The sequence below is a fragment of the Synchiropus splendidus genome, chromosome 1 (assembly GCF_027744825.2).
Source record: "Synchiropus splendidus isolate RoL2022-P1 chromosome 1, RoL_Sspl_1.0, whole genome shotgun sequence".
NCBI lineage: Eukaryota > Metazoa > Chordata > Actinopteri > Syngnathiformes > Callionymidae > Synchiropus > Synchiropus splendidus.
The window spans coordinates 66,308,062-66,335,789 of record NC_071334.1 but is presented as its reverse complement, the minus strand read 5'-3'; the positions used below and the strand labels follow the sequence as shown (position 1 = coordinate 66,335,789).

Here is a 27,728-nt window from a genome sequence, read left to right as displayed (position 1 = left end):
GAAGGAAGTGCTGATGTAAATGCATTTTTTCCTTTCAGGCCATTATGTGATGGTGAGAGGGATGGGATGGGTTTCCTGGAATTACTGAAGGATTTTTATCATTCAGACCAGCAGCTAGATTCTTGCGTGCGGCCCTGTCGAGGCAGAGAAATAAATTTAATGTAGCAGGTTTGGCATCAGAGGGAATGCATAATGTGAGTCTGCAAAACATGCCGCGGCATTGTCAAGGCAAGTTGGGGTATGGAAGGAAGGATCTTTTCTTATTAACCTCTCTGCTGTTGATAGTGCAAAGACTTGTTAACCTTTTGCGCTGGAGTTAGCAGTGTTGAGAAGTCCTCACAGGAGGCCCACTCAACAGACTCAAAATTCTCCATTGCTAATATGCTGCATTTAAGTGGTGATGTGGAAATGGTAGGTGTGCGACTCCATTAACCTTCCTCTGGTGTTTTTAGGTTTTAAATGCATGGATGTTTTACAGAATATTTTTTAAGGCATCAATACCTTTTGAGTTGGGCGGAACATTTGTATCTAAGCACACATGTATAAGCATGCGTGTTCTTTCACCAACAGACATTTTACAGCCTTAGTACATCCGTACTGTGCCTCCATGGCAGAGATGAGGTCTGCAAAGACACACTAGTGTCACTTTTTAGTCACTCATGCATCTAGAAATACACACACACATGCTCTTTTTTGGAACTAGTACTTAATTTCTGTTGGTTGAATTTACTTGACTGGTTGTTGTTTCTGTGTCCTTACACATCTACACGTTGTATTATTCTTAGTTCTGATTTTCACTTTGCGTTTGTCCTCGAGTTGTATTTTTGAAAGAAGAAAGAATGTTATTATTATTATTATTATTATTGTTGTTGTTTTAACATTCTAGAAATGTGTTCAAGAAATGTGTTCTAATGCCACTCACTACACACATTGAAAACAAGGAGTATGTTGTGAAAAGGCCTGCGGAAACAAAGAAGCCAAACAAGGTTACTGCGAGTGAAGAAACAATTGGATGATTGGTAATTACTTGTCGAGTAGTTTACTATTGATTTAACATCAGTGTCAGCACCAAACCAAACATAAGAGATGCCAGCAGAGTAAGTTTTAAAAAACCAATCTAGATAATTTGGGGTTTTATACTCCATATAATATATCGAATTTTAATATTTGAGACCGAAAGGAAGTCGAATCTGTTCACGTAAACCTCAGGGAGGAAGTGCTCCTGTGATGAACACACTCAGCACAGTCAGTTTCCAACAATGTGGATCTTTTGGTTGGACATCACATTGATTTATGTGATGCACCTAGAATTGCTGCACTGAAAGACAGTTCACAAGTAATATGCAAGACATTATTCTTTGGGTAATATATTGATCAAAATGAATCTCTTTGAGTTTCAGCCTCAGTAAATATGAGTGATGGGCAGATGAGGTATCATGAAACAGTATTGTGGGGTCGATGAAACAGTGTCCTAATTTTCTGCGGCCGCTAGATGGCGCTCCCGTTTTAGACTTGATCTGCAGTGTCATTAAATTAGCTGTTCCAGTCCAACTGTTCCAACAGACAGTGCCATCTGGTGGCGTCTGACACTCAGAACACTATTTCGTGAAACAACATCAACCCTTCTATTGAGTGTCGCGGTCATGACTAGCAGTCAAGCGCAACTGTGGTGTCGGGAGTGGGATGCTTATTGCCAGGCTTTTGGAAATGTGTGTTGTAATGCTGAAAAGATTTCAACCTCTGAGAGCGAATTCAGCATATCAACGTGTGTCACACATAATTACCAGCCAATTACAGTGAAAACCAAGACAGCTAATGATAAGAAACACAGAAAATACACCGAAGCCATTAGAAAATTGCTGCATTTAAAGCAGCTTTAATTGGTGAGCTACAAATACGGTTCGGGTTCCAGAGGGAGGAGTGACTAATGAGACAGCTCTGACACTTTGCTACTTTGAGGTAGAGTCGGGAGTTTTCTGCAGTAATGACTATCTGCTTGTTTTCATATGCATTTCGGAAGCCGGCGACAAAATGCCCTGGTAAAAAACCAGCAGACGGTTGCAAACCATTTTAGCCGGCGTTCAAGCTGCGCATCCCAACATCAGGCATCGCAGGTTATCACTTCCAGTGCTTTCGCTGTGGAAACCATGATGACTTTTATGATAGATAATGGCTGCTGAGCTCATGCACTTTCTTGGCAACACAGACACTAAAGCACTGCGGTCATCAAGAGTCAAACTTGGGTCAGACAGCTTTTTACACTTCAACACACTGTCAACTCAAGCAGCGGGGAAATCAATCCACCTTGATGCAAGTGATTTATTGAGCCATTCAACCCAAAGAGGCCCAGGGTTCAGATTTATGTTTTATGTTTGAAAGGGTGATCTTACCCGAGGTGAGGACATTAGTGGGCATGTTGATGAATTCTAATGGCCCATTGATTACTTTTACCAGGTGGTTCCTGGCTTTGATTTCTATCTGGACCCAGCCAGTCGACTGTTTATCAGCCTCAGTGTTCTCACATTATCTTCTTATTGGACGCAGTCTGTGATCACTCTTCGAGCAGAATTGGTTTATGGCTCGGACCCCCCAAACACAGCAACATTTCTGATGATGTTGATCTCTATAGAGCAGCTGATAAATCAGAGTCGGACAGCTGCGATCATGTTAAAGCCATGATTCATTTCGTATTTTTCTCTCTTCCGTCCAGGCTCTCGGGGGCTGCACATGTGCTTGTTAGCACTGCTTTCCCCGATCAAATCCCAAACAGGACTGGTCAAGCTGCTTGTTATTTCTGCGCCAGTCTGTGACATTTACTGGCTGCTGTTCTTCCGATGCATGCGCCCGTCCTTAGGGCTGCCTCTTTTTGTCTTGTGGGGGACTGGATTTGCTTGAGGGAAAATGATAATGGATGCTTTTGTCCCAAAGAGCCATTTTTTTTTATCCTTTGAGCTGCAGAGCCTCGACAAATGCTGCTCTCTCCCATTTGTTCTTGTCCAAAAAAAGACAATTTCCAACTCGTAATAAGCCCTTTTCTGCATTAATTTTAATACATTTTAGCCACTAAATCAACTCTTCGGTTGAGCTATCCCCAAAGCAGGCGCATTTTTTTTTCGGTAAAAGTAGACGGTTTGCTAAAATGAGTACTACTCGCAACACTATCAGGAAAAGCTGGATACGACTCGGTTTTATTTACAAGGAGCACAGATTTGCAGATGAAGAGAGAAACGGAGCTGCCAATGTTTTTTTGGCTCCTGTTTCCTGCAAACAAAAAATGAGAGATGATGCAACAACACACGACGGCATTGAGGGCGATTTTAGAGTAGAAGTCCCAGTGGCCTTGTTAGGAAGGAATGAGAGGCTGGAGAATATTTGGGTTGATGTAGATATGATGAAGTGCTTTTTTACACGGCCATTTGAGCGTAACTGGCTTGGTTTTCAACATGTATTTATTCTATTTTATTATAATGACGAGGATAGTTGATAACGCTTTTGCTGTTTTTGATCACTTGAATCGCTCATTTGGTCATCTTCCCGGGCAGAATTCCTTCAAGCGTCACCAAAACAATGTTGACCACTCACCAACATTATATTGTATATAACAAGTCTTTGGTACTACGGTGATTAAGTCCAGCCTGTTGGCTCTGTTTTTGGTCTTGGAACGTACCATAGTAAAATCCCTTCAGTAAAGTCAATGTGACATGACTTAAGGCGGTTAAATATAGATTATGAAAGGGGCGGGGGGTGACTTGGCTCTGAACCTTGGGCGGAGTCATCTGCCAACCTTAAAGTCTTATGAAGGTCCTCACACTCGACGACAGACCCAGGGTTCACATTTCAAACATATTAATGAGACGGTAAAGTGGCAATAGAAGATGGGGTCCCATTAAAACCCGTGTTACGGGGTTCAATTGGAGCAGGCCACACTTAGATAATCATTGGCCTCCACCTCTGGCAAGAAATGTTGGACCTCAGCTGATTCTCATTCCTATGATTTGTAATAGCCCAGTGAGCACAAAAGAGAAAGAGAATCTGACAAAAGAAGTGATATGTTGGAGTCTATTGTACCGGGACACGGAGTCAAAATGTCGGGGAAACTCACTTAATCCAAATGAAACATATACAGTATTGCTCAGTCATGAAACGCAGGAGTCAAAGATGCCTTAGATGAGATGACATGCTGAAAGGAGAGCAGCCGGCATCTGGTGCTGTCAAAAACCCACCTGACAAGGGGGGATGACATCGCCAGCCTGTGCCACACCTAAAGGCTTTTGGAGGCAGTGGCGATGTGAACAAGCAGATGCTTAGGCATCTGAGTGAGGCACTCTAATTACCTCAGAGGTTTGTTTGTAGTGAGCCTGGGGCAACAGCTGAGGAGAAACACATACTAGGACAAGATCAGAGCAGATCGCGCGCGTGTGTGTGTGTGTGCGCGTAGAGGCGGCACAGGCGGTAATTACTCACAAACTGGTGGTACATTTAAGAATAGAGCTGCCAAAATGTGCCACTTGTTAGTGTTCGTCTGTTGCTCTGATCTTTTGTTTTGATTGCTGGAATAAACATTTTTTAGCATAATGATCTCTTTGCAGAATGAAGTCTAATTGCATATATTTACAGCGTGTTTTTGTGTGTAGCCATTATTAGAACAGAAAATAGGCCCACCTTCAGCGGTTTTACTCAGAGTGTGATGAGGCAAAAAACTGTACGCTCACCATTTTATTTGTTGTGCCGCTTCTTCTGCATTTTTGTTCACCATCGTCCACCACCTAGAGCTATCTATCGCATTCTCCCTAGTCACACCGACACTCCAGTCCAATTGGTCACTACATTTTACCGTCTGAATTTGGGGAAGATGAATTGCTGATGCATCATGACGGTGCAGGCAAAGGGGTTTTAAACGTGGCCTGGTGGGTTGGTGCCAGATGGGCTGGTCCGAGTCTTTGAAAAGCTGCTGATCTACTGGATTCTCACTCGCAACCATCTTGAGTTCCCCACTCCTGCCAATAATTTTTGCTGTGGCATTCAAATGGTAGAGTCGGAATTTGGCTTAAACAGCATGAAAGTGTAGCTACACTGCCTTGTCACAACTATTGGACGGAGCATCGATCCAATACCGTTGCTGACAGAGTCGTCACAAGAAGGGATATTTCCGTGCCAAGGTGATACTGACACATAAAGTTACTTTGATGCCCGCTTGTTTTGGCAGTGCCACTACTGAATATACTGCCACATTGAGAATTGTCGGTTCTTGGCAGAGCAGGGGCGGTATGCGCACATAACCACTGAGCAGTCAGCACCGTCAGCAAACACCCGTTGTCTTGATGGTTTCAGATGGGTGAAAGCGCAAACACCTTGGCTTATCGATGAGGTAGTTTGAGTTACAAGTGGCGATTGAGGCGGAGGAGTTCTGAGCAGATATTTCCACCCTAAAACCGACATCTTTGGTTTGTGGTGTAATAAGAGATTCAGCTCATGGAACACCTTACTGCTTCAAAAATTTCAGGCAGTTTGAAGACAAATGACTGATTTTAGCATCTGCGTAGTTAAGTGATTCACAAGTTTTTTTGTTTACCTGAGGAGCTCTTGCTCAAAAGGTTTGGGGGACATTGATGGAAGACGTCATGATATGCAGCGAGGTGTCAGGATGCATTCCAGCAGCAGCAGCAAGCCGAGCTATCTCTTCATCCGTACACCCACTCGTGGCTGTAGGTGTACAGAGGCAGAACAAGTCCATCATCATAAAGACCTGCGAGTGTCTCTGCCTAAATGTTTATATGGTTTCTTTTTACTGTGTTTCTTATTGCTCCAGATGTTCTCGGCTATTTTGCTTTAAGTAATTCAAGACTCCTCGTGATTCACCAACAATGTCACCTTTAATAATTCCCATTTGTTCTCCAGCCACCGGAGCTTAATGTACCTGTCTGTCAGTTACCAAGCATCTGGTTTCCCGACTGATGGAATGTAATTGGCCGTGAAAATGCTGCTGGATGAAGTGATGGTCTCTGAGATTCTCCAGTAAGCAGAGCGGGCTTATTCCAGTTTACTTCGCCACCGCACCAAATCAACTCATGGTTTAAGTGAGAGTGGGCCGCTTCACAGATTGCATCTCTGCAGTTGCTCCTCATATTTTGCAGGGTGATGGTTGACACTCATATCAGAGCGATCTGGAAATGACAAGAGGCTTCCTCCTTTCCTTGCTCTCCATCATGTAAATGACTGTAACGTCGGTGCACATAGAAGAACAGCTGATGCGCCGTGTACAGGATTCATGATAGGGTAAATGCTTGTGCCAGTGATGGTGGTACGTCTGTTTGTGTTCAAAATAATTTGCAAAGTTTAGGACAGATTCAGCCAGTGGCGGGCCGTCAGGACCTTCTCTGCTGGCCTAACATAACCAGAAATCATGAGCATAGTTGCAGTGTTGTTTTTCTAGGTTACAGGTTGGACACTCAGCGTCATTTCCGGACTAACCGTGTCTCTTTTCTCACTCTCTGAAGCCTGTGGCTGACAAAATATACAGATTTTTAGGGGGAAACTAGCTTCAGGCAATGAAACCACAAATGTTTAGTGACATTCCAGCGCGTATTGTCATCTACACCGGCGAGATAACCAGGCAGAGGAAGTTTGCCACTTCCGATTGAGCGGCTACCGCAGGCTTAGCGCTTGGTGAGTGCAAACGTTTGAGATGTTTATTTTGTTCACGGTTAACATGTTAATGACGGGGCGCACTGGTTCTTGTGCCGCAGTCTTTCTGATACGATTTTTTTTTTATTTTTTTATATGGCGGTGGAGTGACTAGACAGAAAGCCTCGCTGTAAAATGCACTGGATTCAGCATTTGCTTATTGGTATTTATTGGATTTATTTTGGAAGACACTTTGAAATAGGCTGTTGCTTTTCAGACCAAAGAAGAAGATGTTGTTGCATTAAGCTTCAGAAGTTTGGTTGGCTTGTGTTTGGGTTTTCCTTCTTAAACAATATCAACAATAGTCTGATAATATTCATCTAACTATGTTCGGTACCATACACTCACATCACATCGCATCAAGTGGTGAGCACTAGCTGCTTCTGAACGTCATTGGTTTGAATCAACTAGGCACCATTTGGCACCCGTAGGTATTGTCCTTGGTGTGTTGATCTCCACCTCATTCAAGTTTGCTAAATCAAATATGATGCAACCAAATCAATTGAATATGTATCAAATCTGTGAGAAAATGAAACACAAAAAGAATTTGCTGTGAACCTCATGAGGAGCCAGATGAGCAAAAGGAAGGATGGGGGAATAAATAAAGGTGATGGGATGTGGGTGGGATAATGTACCGAGGAGGTTGGTGATAATGGTAATAATTTGGACGAAGGGGGTTTTAAACTTGCTCTAATGAAGAAATGATTCGTATGTAAATTAGGCACTTTGAACGCTTGCTCCGTGTTCAAAGAGTGAGCTGCTCTGCACTTGGAGGAGGTGGTGTTGACAGCAGCGTAGACAGGAAGCAGCGAGAATATCGGCGTGTGTAGAGGGTGCAACAGCACCTGTCAGGTGATAAAACGTTGCAAGTTGCAAGTTCAGAAGGCTGTCAGAGAACTTTTCCTGCTGCTGATTAAAAAAGATCAGAGCACAAAAAAAACAGCTAAAAATATCTGTGATAAAAAAAGATCCTCCTTTCTTCATTTAGATTCTTTCGTGTATGAAATCCTCCTTAGAGCAGTACGACCAGCGACTGCTCTGCAGTCTGCGACGACCAGAAGACATAGTTTAGTAACAGCATGTTTTGAGTTATCGATACAACAAGAAGATCCTTTTGCAGCAAAACCAAAATGAAGCTCTTGGGCTTCTTGCATTATCTTAAATGGAAAGTGATCCTCCAAATCCTAAGCACTGACCTCTTAAATGACGCGAGTGCATCAGTGCCAGTCCTCCTTTTGTCTTCGCCAGCAGTTCCAATTTTCGAACCACGTATGGGTTCAAAACATAGAAGCATGCCTCTTGACTTCATGACCGCTGAAGCTTTGAATGGCTGGTGAAACCCCAGCACGTCCATGCCTCTGGAAAACTGGCAAAATAGCCATGCTCTTATATGCAGCCACATAACGACATAACAAACTCACTTAGGGCTGCGGCCCCAACTTCACTTCCTCCATGGCACTGACAGAAATGTTTCTGCTATCAAAATATGCCTCCTTATTCAGAGCCAAGTTTTGGTGCCCTGAAGCAGGGCTGACAAGTCTCACACACTCAGTGTGTGACACACGCATTTTAGCCATTTTAATATCCAGCGTCTTCAAATGTGTAATTTCACTTTTGTTTATTTTCAGTGTCCAGATGAAGAGAGAGAACGATTTACAAGGGTTTATACAGTGGCATTCTAATACAGGAAGCTGAATAAAGCTGTAAATATTGATCGGGTTTCTTGCAAGGAGAGTTTATGGTTATGAAATACAAAAGTGTCTCCCAAATCCATTTGTACATGAGCAAGATGAAGTATATATTAACCTTGAGTCAACTGAAGAATGAGAAACATAGCAAAGTCACATTTTTACGAAAATTCTTCATGTTTAAAAAAAAATAGATGAAAACATCAATTACCATCTTGTAAAAAAAAAAAAAGCATGTATTATTTGCAACAGATTTCCCTCTATTCACCTCCTTCCTTGTTATGAGGTAATATATCATGAATTGTGGGCAGTCAGGAAATGACCCGATATATTGAAGGCCAATACTGTCATTTTGAAGGAAAAGCTCAATTCAATTGCCTCCCCGTTGTTCACTCTCAATAAAGGACAGATCTATTTTTAAGATTCTATAGCAGCAGAACCGGAGGTGGGAGCGAAGGGGGTGACTGGAACTCACTGAGGGATTCCCCCGCACTGCATTGATATATTGCCTAAGGGTCCTCCCAGGGGAACGGGGCAGAAATTACATTGAAGTGACTCAAATTGCTGCACTGAACAAGGGGTTCATATGGAGTACATGCTGATTACATATCACATCCTCCTGTTTTCTCTCATTTCTAAACAGCGATGGTCATTTATTTTTCATGTTCCGAGCTGTTTTGATATGAAGCCCATGTAATGCTTGGTGCTGCGGTCTCTGGTGAAGGCCGGGGAGCATCGGCAACATCGACGCCGAAAGCGCCGTTCAAACACCGAATTAAACACGGGTCGAGTCTGCCTCATTTTAAATCCTGCACTGAATGAAAGTGATTATCTGGTTAGGTTAATTAAATCATGGAGGCTCAGGACGACTCTGTTAGACCGGTCATTAACTCTGCTGAGATAACAAATGCGACTCCATATGGAGACGTTGTCAAGCAGGCTCTCATCCTCTCAACTCTTTCTGAATGAATTTTCATCATCTGCATGTAATATTGATGCAGATTCTTCAGCTGTGTGTTTGTGCTGGCTACAAGGTTCATTTAAATCATTTATACGGTACAAGTTGCGCGTGTGCGCTCCACCGCTCCTGCCCACCCCAGCACTCGCGATGGATGGATACCTAAGGATTGAAACCATTTCAGGAGCTGTGGGAACCGTGCGAAGGCAGACGGGCTGTCATGTGTTGGGATTGATGAAAGTTAGAGATGGAGTGGTAATGGAGGGGAGAAGGAAAGCAAGTCAATTTATTCATTCAGCAAATGAAATCCCCACCTTTCACTGTGATCAATCCACATTGGCCACCTTAATAGGACTGTGACTGATGGGGTGTTGCAGTGGATGGAAGCAGAACCTGGAATCAGACAAGGATTTATTTGCCTATCACTTGTTGAAATCTCTACATGCCACTTAAAGCGGCAGTGAATTGGAACGAGGACTTCTTTTATACCTGTTCAGCCTCAGTTGTAATGTGTCATCCAAACCCGTATTTTTCTTCCAACACTTCCTTTTAATCATACTTTGGAAACTACTGCCACAATGAATGCTGCTACTTTTCCCTCTACATTTTGTGTTGTGCGCAGATGCATCAGGTTAAACCAGAGGCATTTTATATAATGAGAGGTTTCTGTCTCTGTAAATGTACTTGTTTCAAACGCCCGCTTCTCCGTGGCGCATTAAGTCTCTCACCATAATGAAGGTCTGTTTTGAAGTTATTGCATTAAAAAGTTCGGTATTGCCTGAAATCTCAGTGAACGACAGGTCACAACAGCAAGGCTCAGCTATTTGTCCAGTGCAGCTTTGAACTTGCCCAACTCCAGGATGGATGGAGCACATCCATCGGTGCAATGCGCGATTCAAGTTAGTTTGTTTGATCTTAATGAGCACATGTAGTGTGTGCGCATGAACGGCACAGACTCACAGCACTCTGTGAGGATGAAATTACCTCTGGTTTACTCTGTTGCCGTCACCACAGGCAGACGCCATGTCTCAGTCATTCTTTATTGATTTTGGAAACAGGTTATTGTAATGCAGAGAACATAATCACTGCTGACTCCTCCCTCACCCTTGGTTCGATGTTTGACTTTTGAGTCTCACAGTTGCTCCGGTGACCTCCTCGCCCTCCTTATCCGAATCCCTGCATATGGTCAAATAAAAAATAAACAACAAAATCAGGCACACGACAACACGATCAACTTGTACTGACGTGGAAGTGGAGCTTTGTCCATCAGTGATGTTAAGCTTTTATTTGGGATTTAGGCAAGTTACTGCCATCAAATCATCATGTTATTACTGAAGAGTATTCACGTGGGAGGCGTTCCTGACAGAGACTCTGAGCAGAGGCGGGCTGAAGGTTTTCTCCTGACCAGTCACTGCACAGAGGGCGTGGCTGGGGAGAATGAAATTTCAGATCCGCGAAACAAAGCATTTTTAGATGTACTGGACTTATCTGCATTTTCTAACATAGAGAGACACTTAAACATTTGTCATTTTTCTCTGAACATGAAAGAAAATGAATGGGATGTGAACATAATTGTGGTAGCCAGTTAACTAGATTTTAAACACTAATATATTGAAGTCCATAAACCAACAGTCTTAAATCGCACTGCAGTCAGTATTTACCAAAATAACCACGAGGATCACGTGTGCCAATTCAAGGCCAGCTTTGGTGTTCACCACCGTATATATTTTTGGTGAGCTGCCAATGCACTTTCCATCTCACGCTGAGAGACCAATCTGTACCCTGTGCTGACTAAGAATGTTCATGTGTCTGTGTAACCTACACCTGCTTGAGTGCTTGTAAGGAATTTAAAAAAATAAAATAAAGAAATATATAAAGGACAAAATAATTACTGAGGAATCCATCATAAGCCTTTTGAGTTTGCTGCTTTTTTCCCCACAATGATCTCATAAAAATGCAAGTGTTTTGTGAGCACTTATCAACGCGGCCTTGAGTGTGTGCAAAACGAAGAGACAAACATGAGATGGTGTGGCATAAGAAGTGGAGCACAAAAACATTTTGGAGAGAGATGCATATTGTGGAGCTTTTTTTTTTTTCCGTAGTCATCTTTGTTTTGCTTTAACATGAAAACTGCAACGCAAACACAAATGTCTCAGCACTGGCAGCTTCTACGTGCACTGGTTTCAATCCGGCAACACAGCGGGCAGAGGGGAGATCATAACACCTCGAGGGAGAAGGCGTGGGGTGGAGAGTAGGAGGGCAGACTGACAGACAGGGAGAGGGGAAGATTGTGTAAAAGGGATATTTGGTCTTGAGGGAGCGTGGGAGGCAGACCGTCCACCACTGCTGCTGCTTTTACTCAACACTTGCATGAAGGCTAAAGGAAATATTGACTTGCTTCCAGTCTTTAGGTAAAATTTGCTCAACCGTCTCCTTGACAGGGTTAAACCCACAAGACAAGAGCATCCTCACAGAGGCTATTGTCTAAACAACTTCTTACTGAAGACTGTATTAGCAAGTGAAACTATTGATTCAGAGATTTTTCTCGTCTGATGTCGGCATTTGCTGAATTTTTTTTGGGCTCAGGATGGTTTCATAGAGAAGGCACAGGAAATGGGAACGTAAGCAGCAGGATTTAGAGCTGCTTTTTGGCATATCTCTAATAAATGAGCTGAACATTGATCATTTTAATATGTGCTGTATGGTAAGTAGAGATATTTGAAACCAGGCTTTTTGCTAGGGGGGCGTCTGGGCATCTGCAAACCATGAAAAAATGGACGCCCAATTGTTGACCGTAACTTAGCCGCCAGATTACGCCGATATATGGCTTGTGGCCAAGCTATGGTTGAGATGGATGGATCCATTTTTTCTTTTTTTGCAGACTCCCAGATGCCCGGCTAGCTAAAAGCCTGTTTGAAACTACAAATTCATAACTCTCATGCATTCTGAAAATGGTGCTGATGTGGTGATGAGATTTCATGAAACCTCATTCTCAGGCCACTTCATGGCGCTATCTGCTGAATAATCTCTGGCTTGGAACAACAAGTTCAATGAAACCTCACTGAAACCTCCCCATGAAACTAACTTCACTGCCTATCGAGCATTGTAGGATACTGTTTTCATTGTGATAGTATCCAAGACTGTTTCTCAGGACTTGTATTCTATCAGGCAACATCATACTCTTACAGTAATAGCATCCAAGCAAAGCAAAGCAAAGCAAATCCAAATTTGCCATTGGCTGTTCCACACTTATTTTAGTTTTGGTCACAGTTGCATGTACTTTGTCGGTTTCTTTAGAATGTGTAAAAAAAAGAAGGCCTTACAGTAAAGGGCTCAAAACATCTATTCAGTTTTTTAAATAACAGAACAGCACTGGGTACCATCATTTGTTGCTATCTATCAAATCTGTCACCGCCTTAATGACTTGGTTCCTCGGTGGATTCCCCCGCCAAATTTTGTGCCTGCTGACTTTGGATCAGTGATAGATGATCCACTGACATGAAGAAAATCACGAAGCACAATATTAGATTTTAATTAAATAGAATGAACAATAAGGCTTAGCTGCGCATATTTAATATTCTGTAAAAGAATAAAGCAAAACCTTGAACGAAACTTGGGCACCATATTAACTAATTGTCCTTAACACTACGACCTGCCATTGTTCTTCTTTTGACAACAGATCCTTTGAGATTGAAGCTTTATGAATTCAATTTTGTGTAAATGTAAAATGCCAATTAGATGAACAAATGAGATGCGACCCCAGAGAATATACACAATGATGTATTCAAATCACATTTATCCCCAGTAGAAGCTCCACAGCAACAGAACACGATTAGGAAGCCTAAAAGCGGAAATGTGCAACAATGGAATATGCATACACCATGAATTCAATTCAGCTGGCTCATCGCCATTTTGCAAAGCATTAAGTGTCATTAAGGTTAAACCCAAAGCCAATAGACTTCACTTTCCTCCCACATGGTTAGTACATGAAGAGGCTGTTAGGTTTTGCATGAACACCAGTACAAAAGAAGCATCAGCATGAGTCAGTCATCCCACGTCATGGTGTGACTTGGCGTTACTTTTTTCTAGAGCTGCGCTCTTTTCTGCAGCAGCAGGTAAATGAGTTTCTATACGCAGCGCTCATTATTTGGGAATGAGCTGTGTGATATTACACCCAAATCTGCACCAGATTCATGACACTGTTCAATCTGACTTGAATGAATCGTTCATGGTTGCCACTGTTTTGGCTAGCATCGTGCTTGTGTCAGTCTCTAATTCCGGTTTGGTTTGTTTGTTTGGTGTAAAAAATAATGGACTTTCAGGGTTAGTTGGTCAGAAGGGATTTGATTTTGGTGGTGTTATGCATGTTTCCCCATTGGTATCAAAAGAGACTGAATGAATGTTTTGGATTAGATTTTTTTTTATTCCCACAATGGGGAAATTCAACATGTTACAGCAGCCAATGACAACAAAGACATCCACAAAGCATCAGCATGTTAAAAAATACCCAAAATATGTGATGACAAAATCATGACAAAATAACTGTAAATTGTCATGGACTCGAACTGGCGGCTTTATCCATTACAGCATCAGGTAGTCAGAGTGGTGGCAGACCCAAGTTTAGACTAGTATTGCTAAAAAATCACACTTCAGCTGTCAGGCCAGGTGTCAAATATCTAGTACGTAAAAGTGCAACTGATTCAGGACAGTTGGCGGGATTAAATAAATGACAGTGGCGGGGCGTATGTGTGGACTTGCGGGACATGTCGGCCATCCACTTTACAAATTAGAACGTAATAAAGTTAGCTGAGAGAAGCCAGTCATCCAACACAACATGTTATTCAATATTTCAAATCCTGCCTGACTTGACAGGAGCTGTTCATGTAAGCGTCAAACAGTATTAGAACTTAAAGGTCTGTGCTCTTCTGGTGCTTTTCTAGTTGAATTGTTATGTAGCTTTTTGTGTCTTTTGTGTGTCTTTTTCATACTGGAAATATGTAGAAAACGCGCAAAAGCGGGTTATCCCATTCTTATCACTTCTTTCTATTCCAAGTCATGATTGTTTTAGCGAATAAACATGCGCCTTTTTCAAATTATTATTGTAATGTAAGGCAGGGTGAATACCTTAGACTTCACTATAGTTAGCCAGAGACAAAAATGTTCTGGGCCTTTTCCTGCCGGATTGTAATTTCCTTCTGTGTTTTGCTTCTTTTTCCGCAGGACTACACGTTGACAATGTATTTTCAACAATACTGGCGAGACAAACGTCTAGCCTACGTAGGAATCCCTCTCAACTTGACCCTGGATAACAGGGTCGCCGATCAGCTCTGGGTCCCCGACACATACTTCCTCAATGACAAGAAGTCATTCGTCCATGGAGTCACTGTCAAAAACCGCATGATCCGCCTACATCCCGATGGGACAGTTCTGTATGGACTCAGGTGAGTGCTGCAGTTTGGCTTGGAATCTGAAATAATGCCGGCTGTCAAATCCACCAAAATTACATTGATCATATCGTGGGACTTGCTGTGCGCTACATGAGGTGTTTTTTAAGTGAGTCAAAGGCATTACCAGAGGAATTATGCAACCTGCTCTAAAATGATGTTGAGTCATTAACGTAAGACCTACATTTCAGCGGTGCTGCTATGTTACTCCAGCACCTCTGGTTATTATTATGTTTTCAGCAGAAGTCCATTTATTGACGTTGTTATGATGCTATGAGCAATATTTAGGCCATGCAAATGACTCACAAGCTATTTCTAGATCAAAAACTCCTGAACTGTTCATGTGTTTCTGGGTCACAGTGGTTACAGTTTTACCAGGGAGCCCCATCTTTTCCTTTGCACTGCTGTTTTACCACTCATGCTAAGGGATACCTGGAAATCCCGATCACAAGAGTAGATGCATAACCTTATTATCAAGTGCATGGTCTCACACCTTAATATACCGTGAATCTGAAGTGCCCACTTCATATCATTGTATTGTTATTTTGGCTTTTCTGCAAGAGCCTGCATATGACGGCTGAAACGTTTTTGAGTTGGTACCGATTTCTGAAAGTGCTCTGCTGAGACTCTTGAGTTGAGTTGTTCAGATTTCTGTCCTGCTTCTTGTCAGGAGTGGCACCCAACTGTCCCCATCTCCATGTTTATCACGGTATACAGCATGTCCTCTTTCTGTTGTCCACTTGTTCCATTTTGTTTTTGGTTGTAATGTGTGTCCCATTTGTTGAGGCACTATATTAACTCAGAAAGTGGGAATGAAATTAGATTTATTTTCATTACAGCAGCTCCAGTTTTTAGGTAGACACTGTTTCACAATAGTCCAGTTAAGGACAGATGTAGAATGAGACTTTCTCTTTTCCTTTTATTAATAACAATGCAAGCCCTAGTCTTCGAAACATCCAGGCATTTTTTTACGCACTTGCATGCATTTTTAACTATTAACACTGGTGAGTTTCATAGTAAATAGTTGAGCTCTTCTTATAAGAATCTTAAATTAGTATGTAGTAAAAAAAATAATTCAGTCAATTTGTTTTTAGGTATTTTTTTTTAGATTAGATGAGATGTTAGTGTTTATAGCCATTTTTTTTGTTGAGCATTTTATATAAATGGCCTAATCGTGGAGTTTTCTTGGAAAAGCTATGTATTGAAGCATAATTTGGTTGCTATTCTTCCTGCTCTTCTATGGGCCTGGTTTACTGGAACTGGATTTATCGGCCCATGTACTGACAATGTCATTAGAATGACTAAAAGATTGCATATGGTAACTGTGATGATCTTTGTGATGATCATTCTGTTTGCCACAGTCTGTGGTCCAACCCTCAGCGATGGCCAAGAACTATGTGTCAGCCAACCAAGGTCGACAAATACAAGCAGCTGAAGTTGTTTTCTGTAATTGAGCTGCTGGTTTTCCATCTGGCTCAGTCATCCACCTGGGAACCAGTGAAGGGCTATTTCTCCCTCGTGTCAAAAGACTGCGTTGTGCGAATGTCACCTGGAAGATTGTCTTTGAGATGTTGGGCAGACCACACCTTCACTCCATTACCGAGGCCATGTGGATGAGGATATTTGTTCTGTCGTGCTGGTTGATTAATAAAAGTCTCCCGCTCTAGTACATCTTGAATATGAGAGCACCCGTGATCAAACCTATGAAGGCACATTAATGCAACATGAAGCTTGCAGCTGCTGTTTGATATTTGTGTCATAAAGCCCTTGTTTAGAATTTCTATTCATCTTTCAAGGTTCAGAGGAGTTTATGTGACCTATGAATATGAATGCATGCTTTGAATTATTAGAGTGCCAAGCCAACAAAGTGTGTGCGTGTGAGCGCCGTGGCCTGTTTGTGTATTTGTATCTTGTCAGTCTGTAGACTCATACACCTCTGCTTGATTATGCAAGTGGAGTTCATAGCACTTAGCCTCTTGGGCTACTTATAGACCTCTGGATGCTTTCAAAAGATGAACTTGAGAGAGAGAGAGATGTGCCACGTGGTGCTTAGAATTGGCAGCTAAAGTCGAGTAGTATAGTAATCCTGTGTCCATCTCACATTGGCTACATGGACATTCATGTCTTGGGTTTTTAATGCAGGTGTCCTTTCAACGTTGTGATCAAAATCCATATTTTCCTATGAAAGAGAGAGGTGTTTTAGTATTTGTGTGAGTTTACTCTGTTTTAACTGTATAGTAGAAGGACTAAAATTAATTGAAAAACAAAGAATTCTCAGCACTTCTTGAGGATGAATTAAAGGTGCAAACATTATTATTATTATTATTAAAAGGAACATTTGGTCTTGAGGGTTGTTCCTGATCATTAGGGTCCCACATGAGGTTGATCATATTGTTGCATACATTTGTTGTTTCCTGTCTTTTCATGTGTTTCTAGCCGACTAACGGAGACGCTGAATGTCCCAGAGTATTTGGATCTGAACGATAAAACAAGCTCAAGGCTTGACTTAATGAATACAGACTTTGAGGTCACTCAGTCTGTGGCATAATACTGTACCATGTGGAGCACTGGCCGTGGTCATTGTCTCCCTGTAAAACATGATATGGGGAGATGAAGCCAATTACAGCAGTCATCAGACAAGAGGAGAGGTTGTCAGTCCATCGCAGCTTACACACATCCATTTGCACACACATTAAAAAGTCCTCAGTTACAGAAAGAACAGGGGGATGTGTCCTGAAAAAGGCTGTAATAGATGAAATGGGTATTTTGACGTATCGGCAACACAGTTTTGGCAGTTGATTTCTCCTCTGCACCCCAAGATGATATTTTCAAAACCAAATGAGGAAAAGTTGAGTCACTTTAAGGGGATTTTTTTGCTTTTGTTTTCAACGATGCACGTCTTTCTTCATGTGGTAAGAAAGCTGATGTCGACCTATGGCTAAAGTGTGTGTTTCGCCGATGCCTGTATGCTGATGACTGAGGTTGACACCCACCGCCTGATAAGAAATTCTACGTGGCCCACATGGGCTTTGAATTTTCAACAATTCCATTCAACACCATCCAAGCTATTAGGTGTGCTGTTCTTTTCAAAGCACAAATGTCAACAATTAATCTGCAAACTGCAGAAGTAAGGGCATTTGTTGAAAGTGGATGGGCGTTTGTGGTTGGAGGAGACGTGAAGATGCAGTTTTTGCACATGATAAATGTGCCTCTATTAGTCAAAATGGAGTCTGCTCTATCTCTCCTGAACCTGTAAAGGTGCTTCAATAAATACATGTTTTGTAATTCCTTCTGGTGTGACTCGCTACAGGACTCTAATGTATCCAAAGATGGGTTTTTGGCTCAACAACATTCCAAGCCCACAAGAAATAGAAAGTTGTTGCCCAGCAATCTGACTATTGTTGATGCTGAGAACTGAACTCCTGTGAAGCCGGCAGAGGCAGACAGGTAATGCGTATCGAAATCCGATGCAGACAGGCAGTTCACTCCCAGTGTTATCATTTTAGCTGTGTAATACCATCCCATAATGAGTTTCCATTGCCTCATCTGAGTCTTAAGTGAACAGAGACATGCAGTGGCTATCTACCATGCAGCTAAAGTTTTCCTGAATTTGCTTCTTACACTGAGTAAATGGCGATGAAATCAGTGGTACCCTCCTATGATGCACCTCATGACCAGTTAAACAGCAAACAGATAATTCTTGCACTATACCAGAAATGCGATGATTTTTCTTTCTGTGTGCACAGATGCGCAATATTTTGGTGCCTCAGCTTTGCTTCCCTGTCTAAACAATGTGTGTAAATCAGATGCTGAAATGTATTCTGCTCCCCCCCGCCCCCCTTCTTCCTCCCCGTGTGTCTTTTCCTGCAGGATAACTACGACAGCAGCATGCATGATGGATCTCAGGCGCTATCCCCTGGATGAGCAGAACTGTACTCTGGAGATAGAGAGCTGTGAGTAAAGTCATGTAATGTCGCCTGGTGTCAACATGCTGCACATGGGAACAAAAAAAAATCAATGCAGTCGCATATGAAACATTACATTCTGCATGAAACTGCATCAATCCAGCTGTATTTTTTTTCCTTAGAGGTGTTATGCATCTGGTCGACTTCCTCAAAATAAATAGAGCATTTTTATGTTGTTGCTTAAGCTGCTCAAACACCACTTTTTCACGTTAAACCTCTCTAACTCTACCTTGAGATGGAATGTGTCAGCCCTTATATAATGACGTTGACTAAGAGTTATTGAAAAAATGAAGATAATGTGTCCCTGGAGCAAAATGTAAAAATAGCCAAATATGTTTGCGAGGGCAAAAATAGCTCTAGTAATATTGAAATATCACATGTCTTTCAACATTTGTGTCTCAAGTCTCTATCAAAGGAGTTATCTTATCTGTGAAAGACGCCGCACGGTTTGGGCCTAAAATAAACTTCATGGCTGGTGTTTGATTCCGAAATAGATGTAAGCGTAATATTTCTGAACCAGGACTGCAATAAATAAGAAGTGATGTCATGTCTTTGACTGTGAAAACTGAGTTATCAGTGACAGAATAATTAGTGATGTTGAATTTGATCGTGTAAAGCACTGACATGCTCCTGGATCGCTGAGTTGCCTGGAAATTACAGTTTTTCTCAGTGGCTTTGGTACATTTCTCGAACCATTCTTGCTATTGGCAAAACAGAAAGTGCATTTCTCAAAACAATTAGTGAGGAAATTGCAGAACCGCGTGGATCGCCAGCAAAATCCAGGCTCCTGCTCAAAAGCCTTAATCCGTCTCTCAAAAGTAAATCTCAGTGTCAATGAACAGAGCCTTCAGAATGTCAAGCCCTTGTGTCATTGTGTACGGACAAGACAGTCAAATTGCTTAGTCATGTTGTCAGCTTAACAGTGACGTTTTGATGTGTGTGATGCATATAGTTTTGATGAAAGTTTGTATATTTGTATGTTACACCTTATGTGGGAGATTGACTCGCATTTACTTGTTTTTACTCTCCTGTAATTTGTTGACAGACCACGTTATTGATATAGAAAGGAAAAGACTGGAGCAGCACAAAGGAGAAAAAAAGGAGAAAAAAGTAGAAATACAAGGGCAGGATAATCTTTTACTAAATAATTTCATTTCAGTCTTCCTACACTTCCAAATGTTAATGTAGTTTTGGCCCCAAAAATGCAGCATGGGATCTTTTATAGTGTCTTATCCAGCCGCTAGAGGTATCTGCTGTGACGTAAACACATGCAGCATCCATGACAGCAAGGTCATCTGTGTGTGTGTCTGAGGATCATATGCTTTCCATCTCCATCCTGAGAAGATTCCTCAATCATCAGTATGTGCTCAATCAAATTATTTTATCTCATGCTTCACGCATGTCCTTTCATTGGAAAAAGTCAAGACCCACCTGGCTGCAATGAACAAATTCTGGACAGACTTAATGGGAGTGTATAGAAATATGATTGACAAATGACCACATGATCAACCATTTAGCACAGAAGCAGTTATGCCATGAACTGAAGCCTAAATGTTGTGAGGAGCGGGACTATTAGAAAACAGCAGAGAATTTGCATGAATGCACTAAAGTATTTGTAACCTGAGCGAAGACGTGAGAAACTGCTTTTCTCAGGTGCACAGGTGGCACAATGATGTACAGATTGAACAAGTGGTTTTGAGGATGTCAATTCTGATCTGAGAAACACATCAAAGTGATTGAGATAAACTGTAAATCATGCTTAGCACTGAGTTTCACTTTGAGCTTTGTCCGCGTTCTTTTTTCCTTATTTTGTTTGTCAGAAGTTTAACGCGATCAGACAAAAGATAGATAGATGCATGGATGATGGCTGGATAGATAGATGGATAGATAGATAGACAGATAGATAGATAGATAGATAGATAGATAGATAGATAGATAGATAGATAGATAGATAGATAGATAGATAGACAGACAGATAGATAGAGGATGATGCTGGATAGATAGATGGATGGATGATGGCTGGATGGATGGATGGATGAATAGATGGATGGATAGAGAGATGGATTAATGATGGATGAATGATGGCTGGATGGATGGATAGATAGACAATAGACAGATAGATAGATAGATAGATAGATAGATAGATAGATAGATAGATAGATAGATAGATAGATAGATAGATAGATAGATAGATAGATAGATAGATAGATAGATAGATAGATAGATAGATAAATAGATAGATAGTTAAATAGATTTTTCCATTATACATATATTTATTTTATTAACAAGAGCTTTTACGTTGTTGTACATACAAAACCAAATAACATCGCAATTTTACTTCACTGTATGGACTTCAACGACCTCATTAACTCAGGTGACTTCTGTAAAAGCGACGTCTGGTTCTGGGAACATCAAAGGCTTTTCTTTTTCCTGGGGCGACTCCATCGACAGCCCAGTTGGCAGACCTCAGACACCGCATAACTCAATCCCTAATGATGGATTGACAGATGGTTACACCTTGGTGTGTGCCTTTTCTCCTACAGATGGCTACACCACAGATGACATCGAATTCTACTGGAAGGGAGGCGAGTCTGCCGTTACTGGGGTGACGAGGATTGAGTTGCCTCAATTTTCCATCGTCGATTACAAGCTGGTTTCCAGGAACGTAGTATTTTCCACAGGTAAGTACGATATATATATAGATACACTACCCTTCTGAGCATATACCAATAGAGATACGCTAATTTAATTTTTGATGACTGAGTTGCTGAGCAGCTGCATTACTCAGACGCTCAAATGTTTCAGGAAGTACACTCTACTAAAAGGATGCCAATGAAATGTTTCATCCATGACTGCCCCACCCTTGTGAAAACGAGACATAGTCTCAGGTCCACGTCTTCACTCACCGCTTACACAACTTTCAACAAGAGTTTGAATTATATATACATATATATATATATATATATATATATACAAAATTCTGCTCCATCGCTGTCTTTTAGTTTCAGTCAGTATTTGATTTATTGTTTTCCGTGTATATATATATATATATATATATATAGCTATATGTATATATATGCTATATATATATAGCATTTCTTGTCTCTTCACCAGATCATGTGCTTATCTTGTACATGTACCTTTTCCCATGCTTTTTTCGTGTGTCAGAAAGTAGTGCTGAAGAGTTGATGAGGTTTCATGAAACAGTTCCCTCATTTTCAGGGGCCTCTAGATGGCCTCTATTTCAATGAAACCTCACAACAATTTCAAATTAAGAGCGCCACCTTCTGAGCTCTTAGAAGAAGGACACTCTTCCATGAAATGCCATGATCAGAAAATGGAGAGCTGCTATCCATCCTTGGTGTTGTGGAGCTGTGAGATTCCCCACCGAAAACAATGGGGTTGTTTCCTCCGCACATTCTTTGCAGTCAGTCTCTTCCTCCCCCTCTAAACAACCTTGATCCACTCTGAGAATAAATATTTGTTAGTTATGATATAATCTCCAAAATGTGCAATGATAAGACATTTAATGAATATATTTCATGAATTTCCATAAATATACCAAGGCCAAAATCCACAAGTGCCTTGTGCTGTGTTGTATTTGATTCTAATCGGTTGTTGTGGGGAGTCTTTGAGGTAGTTTATGGAAGTGGATGATGCAAGGACGCTGCAGAAGCACACCCATAACAACAAGTCAAGATGTTGCGTTTGGGTTCAGATAGACTGCCAAATCAATCGGTAAATCAATGCGCTTATTTACTGGACACTCCATCAGGACCCCTGCATCATTTTATGTCCTTAAATCACATTGAATTTCTTGGTTTTGAAAGCCATTTCAAACACCCCAGTGTATTTGCACAGTGACATAAGCAGAAGAATCACAGCTTAAAGCAGCCCATTAGCAGCATTTCTCTGGCCTCCAGCAGGTCCGATCCCTCCTCCAAACACCTAATGAATATGTATTGATCCAGCTTAAAGCACGGACGCTCGCAAAGACCAGATGCAAACTGGAGCGCTGGCCGCGTAAATCTCCCGACGTAGCTGCTGTCGCTAACCACTGTTGTGAACCACATCAATCAAACTTTATTTATAGGGGTTTTGGTTTGAGGGTTTCATGTCTCGGGGCGGTTAATAAGGGTGACACTTGAAAGTAATTTGTCAAGTGACATTTGCACCCTTGCATTCCACTGCCGTAATTACTTTGCTAACTTGGTTCATTGATCAACTCTGTGGCTTGAAGTCGTGTGTCTTTTTTTAGGTTTATTGACCAGTCCAAGACATGGCAGTCATAGAACCTGGCCAGCAGAGACGTCGCTGCTTTCATCCGTAAAAGCTGCGTGACATTTGTTAGTTTTCATTTAGACGAGACGAGGGAATGCCCCGCCCACTCTTTTAAAGGGCATCTTTTTATTGTTTGCTGTTTACAACAAAGCCATTGCAGTGTTTTGCTCCCTCCCACCAGTGTCTGAGCCTTCGCCCCTTTGCATCATGTGCATCGTATTCATTCTCTCCTTATCTCTGCGCTCAGAGTGTCGTGCTGCATTGCGTTCCTCATCATCCACACAGAGCAGCACGTGTGTCTTTGCTTTCGTGAGAGTAAACCCACCTGAATGCACCAAACAACGGAGAGTGTCCCTTGGGTGGGTAGCAACTATTAAAGTTAAGTATCTAGCGGTTGGCTGCGCTGGCTTTGGCTAGATCTGTGAAGCACGTCAGCGTCTCCCTGCCGACTCTCCTTAATGATCAGGTTTTCTTGGAATCACATGGCATAAAAACACACACAAACATATATCTATCTATCTATCTATATATATATATATATATATATATATATATATATATATATATATATATATATATATATATATATATATATATATCTTTGTTTCTCCTTCCATTTATGCTTTTTATTTCACGTTCTTTCTGTGAATAGCTTTATCATTTTTGAAAGATCGCTTGCCTCAACCTCATCAAAAAAAATGCATTGATAAGGTTTTCTGTTGAAAACAAAATCATAGTCACTTAAGTTATTGAAAAAGTATGGTGTCCCTGAAGGTCAAATGACTATTAAAAAGAAAAGTAGAAAAAACAAATGTAAATGTGGTTCAGTTTTTTGTAAATGTTTTTGCTTTGCACTCTTCTTTTTGTGACTGGTAAATTCTGCACGATGACCAACAGTTACAGATTATTCGCTGGAAAATTAGTGTAAAGTATCTCCAGCGAATTGCAAAGTTTTGTCTGCCTTAAAACGCAAACTGTTGCGATAGAGGCAGGGGCAGTTTGTAGTGCTTGCTGCGTCACGTAGCACTCACAGAATGCCTTTTGTTGTAGTAGAATCCCTGCATTGTCAATGTACAGCCGTTGATCCCTGTAAGAGAAAAACATTGTTTTGTCACCAATCTTTCATTATTTGTGTTCATATTCCAACAGCAGCTATTGTTAACTATAAAATGAACTATTATAGTGGAATAGATTTTACATGAATGTTTACAGTTTGAAGCAATATGATCTGTATTTACTGCAGTGACAAAAGAATATTAAACACGTTACACAATGATGCTTATTGTATTGATCAGATTTCACTCAGAGATTAATATTAATGTCAACTCCTAACCACACTTTCATCTCATTATGATCTAGTTATTATGAAGTTTTAATAATCAAACTGAGGGTTGAATTAGGTGTTGAATTAAGTGTCTCTAAGCAACACTAAGTTTCTTCAATTCCCAAAAATGTCCTCACTCCTCTAAAATCTCATCACACTTCTCACAAAGTACGGTAACAGGCACTCACATCTCTAACATTCTGAGGACTGCTCATTGCCATTATGCTTCCCCAGCCTCTCCCCCGAACCCTAACCATCCAAAACATGGCTAGCCTTAACCAGGAATCTGAACCAACTTAAAACCAATCGTGATACCGCAGTCATTTTGAAGTTTTGAACCTCAAATCGGGGCTTAACTGTGTGGACGCCGGCCAAAATGTCCCCCTAAGCAGAATGTCCCCACAAGTAGGTGTGTTTTCAAGATGTGGTCCCCACAAGTGAAGCTATGCAGTCACACACACACCTTGCGTCTATTGTTTTCCTGTCATCATGAATTCAACTTTTGTAACCATCCCTTCATGCTGTCAACTCCTCTTTCACCCTCTCCTCCTCAACCTCACACATGCCGTTCCACCCACTCACAGATGTTGTTTGTTGTAGCAGTTACAGCCAGTATCGTTATACACCCCCACATCCCCACACACACACGCGCGCACAGATCTCGGTCTTACTTTACTTAAACCAGTCCTGCATCTGTTACCACGGAGATGAAGCCAGCGTGAGTCTGAGTAGAGATGCCTTTAAGGAAGCATTAAAGGAAGTGAACGTGATATTTTAAGACCTGCGACAGTCTGTTGTGATATTTTTGGAAGCGTGACAGTCTATTTCCATATTAATGCTGTGAAGAAGTTAATGTGAAGACTTCCGACGTGATGTGCCAAATATACCAGGAATAATTTAACTCCAAACCCTAGCTTTGATGTCAAGTTCAGCCCGGTAAACAATGATCAATAGACTGAAGAAATACCTTACTACTCAAATATTGTTTGCATGTTGGTCTGTCACAATAACTGTCGTCTAGATGGCTTGTTGTCTGACCAATTTTAGAATGAAAAATGCAACACGCTCCCAGTGACTGGGCTCACTGCCAGTCCAAGTAGCTTTGGAAGAAACCCACGGATTGGAAATTTCAGTGTAATGGCCCCAACTTACCCTCCAGTATGGGATGGAAGATGGAAAAGTGCTAAGAATAGAAAGCGTAACGACCCTTAGATTCAATTTGAGAGAAGTATGAGGCAGATTGATGAGAAATCATGCGCATCACTGTGCAGTTTTTCTTACTAGCTGTTGCCTGATGTTGCCTGGAGATTGAGTTTTTGCTGCTGTTGCGCTGGATCCCTCATCTTGAATTATGTACAGGTTTGATAAATAAAAATGTGCAAAAATTTTCACCTTATTATTGTCACACTGTAATGGAGTGAGGCTTTAGTGAATGAAATACTTGTTGCCATGGCAATCCATCCATGGGAACAAAATCATCAGGTGTTGCTGCCTTTTCCTTAAAAAGTCACTTTTTAGATGTTTTCAATGTCATTGTAAATGTCTTTTTTTTGGTTTCCCACAGGTGCCTACCCTCGTCTGTCGCTCAGCTTTAAGCTTAAGAGGAACATCGGTTACTTCATCCTCCAGACATACATGCCATCCATCCTGATTACCATCCTCTCCTGGGTCTCCTTCTGGATCAACTATGATGCATCGGCAGCCAGAGTGGCTCTCGGTGAGAATTGCTTCTTTCTGGCTTTCACAGAAGAGGCCAAGCTTCCTTCAGACTTTATTCAGACATTTCTAGAAAGTGACACTGAATAATTTGAGTGCAATGCTGTTTCTAGGGAGCATGTCTTGGTTATAGTAATAAATCATATTTCAATAGCATTGAAAGCTTTTGGATTCATGCTCTCCCCTCTGTATGGAAAGCATGAATTCACGACCTTGACTTAGAACAAACTGGATTATTTGCTGGGTTTTAAAGTTGAGATGGTCCCGTGGAAGCATGCAAGAGCTAAAAATACATTGCGTCTCTAATCCAGGGTCTCAATTGGTGGATTTTTTGTTTTTTTGGATTGGTTTTGTGGACTTTTTACAAATTAATTTCTCTAACTAAACTGTCAGGATCATTCAATTGTTTGATTGGATTCCAACTACACATGCATTTTTGTGGTAGCAGTGAAGAATGTTTATATAAAGTTTATTGACACATGGTTTTTCCCAAATGCAAACAAAAACTTACAATAAATATTATGTGGTGAGCTCAACAGATGCAAGAAATTACGTTTTTATTTCTTCTCAGGTGTCTCATTGAGCTTTGTCATAAGTTAGCAAAATATTTTAAAGAAATTTCTGTGCCTCCAAAAGAACCAGGCCTCTTACACACAATTGTAGCCGTAATGAAGTACCACAAAAAGGCTAAAAATAAACACTTATGCATGAGGATAGCTAATTAGATCTTTTTGGAACACAGGTCATTAAGACGGACATTTGCATAGCGGTAGTTTAAAGCTCATTACTAATTCACCAGGTGACTGTGATGGTAGAACTGTAACGGTGAAGCGCCACCTTTGAAGCCTTGCTGTCACATTGGTCCCTTGTGTCTGATGAAAAAAGTCATAGTCGGCCACTTTGCATGCCATTACTTCCTTTGAGAATTTCACTGTCATCGCAAAAGCGCCTTCGGAATTGACAAGTCTGAACTACCAACCAGGCCCTTGTGCGAGAGGGCAGTTCCCATAAGAGCCACCATACTCACAGCATGTCAGTCCACTTTTGTAGCAAGTCAAGCAGATATAGATAGATACTGTAGACAGATAGATAGATACTGTAGATAAATAGACAGACAAACAGACAGACAGTTAGATAGACAGACAGACAGACAGACAGACAGACAGATAGATAGATAGATAGATAGATAGATAGATAGATAGATAGATAGATAGATAGATAGACAGACAGACAAACAGACAGATAGATAGATACTGTAGATAAATAGACAGACAAACAGACAGACAGTTAGATAGACAGACAGACAGACAGACAGACAGACAGATAGATAGATAGATAGATAGACAGACAGACAGACAGACAGATAGATAGATACTGTAGATAAATAGACAGACAAACAGACAGACAGTTAGATAGACAGACAGACAGACAGACAGACAGACAGATAGATAGATAGATAGATAGATAGACAGACAGACAGACAGACAGACGGATAGATAGACAGAAAGACAGACAGACAGACAGACAGACAGACAGACAGACAGATAGATAGATAGATAGATAGATAGATAGATAGATAGATAGATAGATAGATAGACAGACAGACAGACAGACAGACAGATAGATAGATACTGTAGATAAATAGACAGACAAACAGACAGACAGTTA

The 27,728-nt window shown here is 41.2% G+C and overlaps 1 protein-coding gene across 3 annotated transcripts in view; it reads left to right on the top strand.

Moving 5' to 3' along the window:
• Positions 1–27,728, top strand: part of LOC128752860 (gamma-aminobutyric acid receptor subunit beta-3-like) — a 65,865-nt gene that overhangs the window by 26,884 nt on the left and 11,253 nt on the right. For all 3 annotated transcript variants that reach the window (XM_053854547.1, XM_053854548.1, XM_053854549.1), the window contains 4 exons: positions 14,551–14,771; positions 18,645–18,727; positions 21,283–21,420; positions 25,909–26,061. In XM_053854547.1, the coding sequence (XP_053710522.1) occupies positions 14,551–14,771; positions 18,645–18,727; positions 21,283–21,420; positions 25,909–26,061 (595 nt within the window). The remainder of the gene's footprint in view (positions 1–14,550; positions 14,772–18,644; positions 18,728–21,282; positions 21,421–25,908; positions 26,062–27,728) is intronic.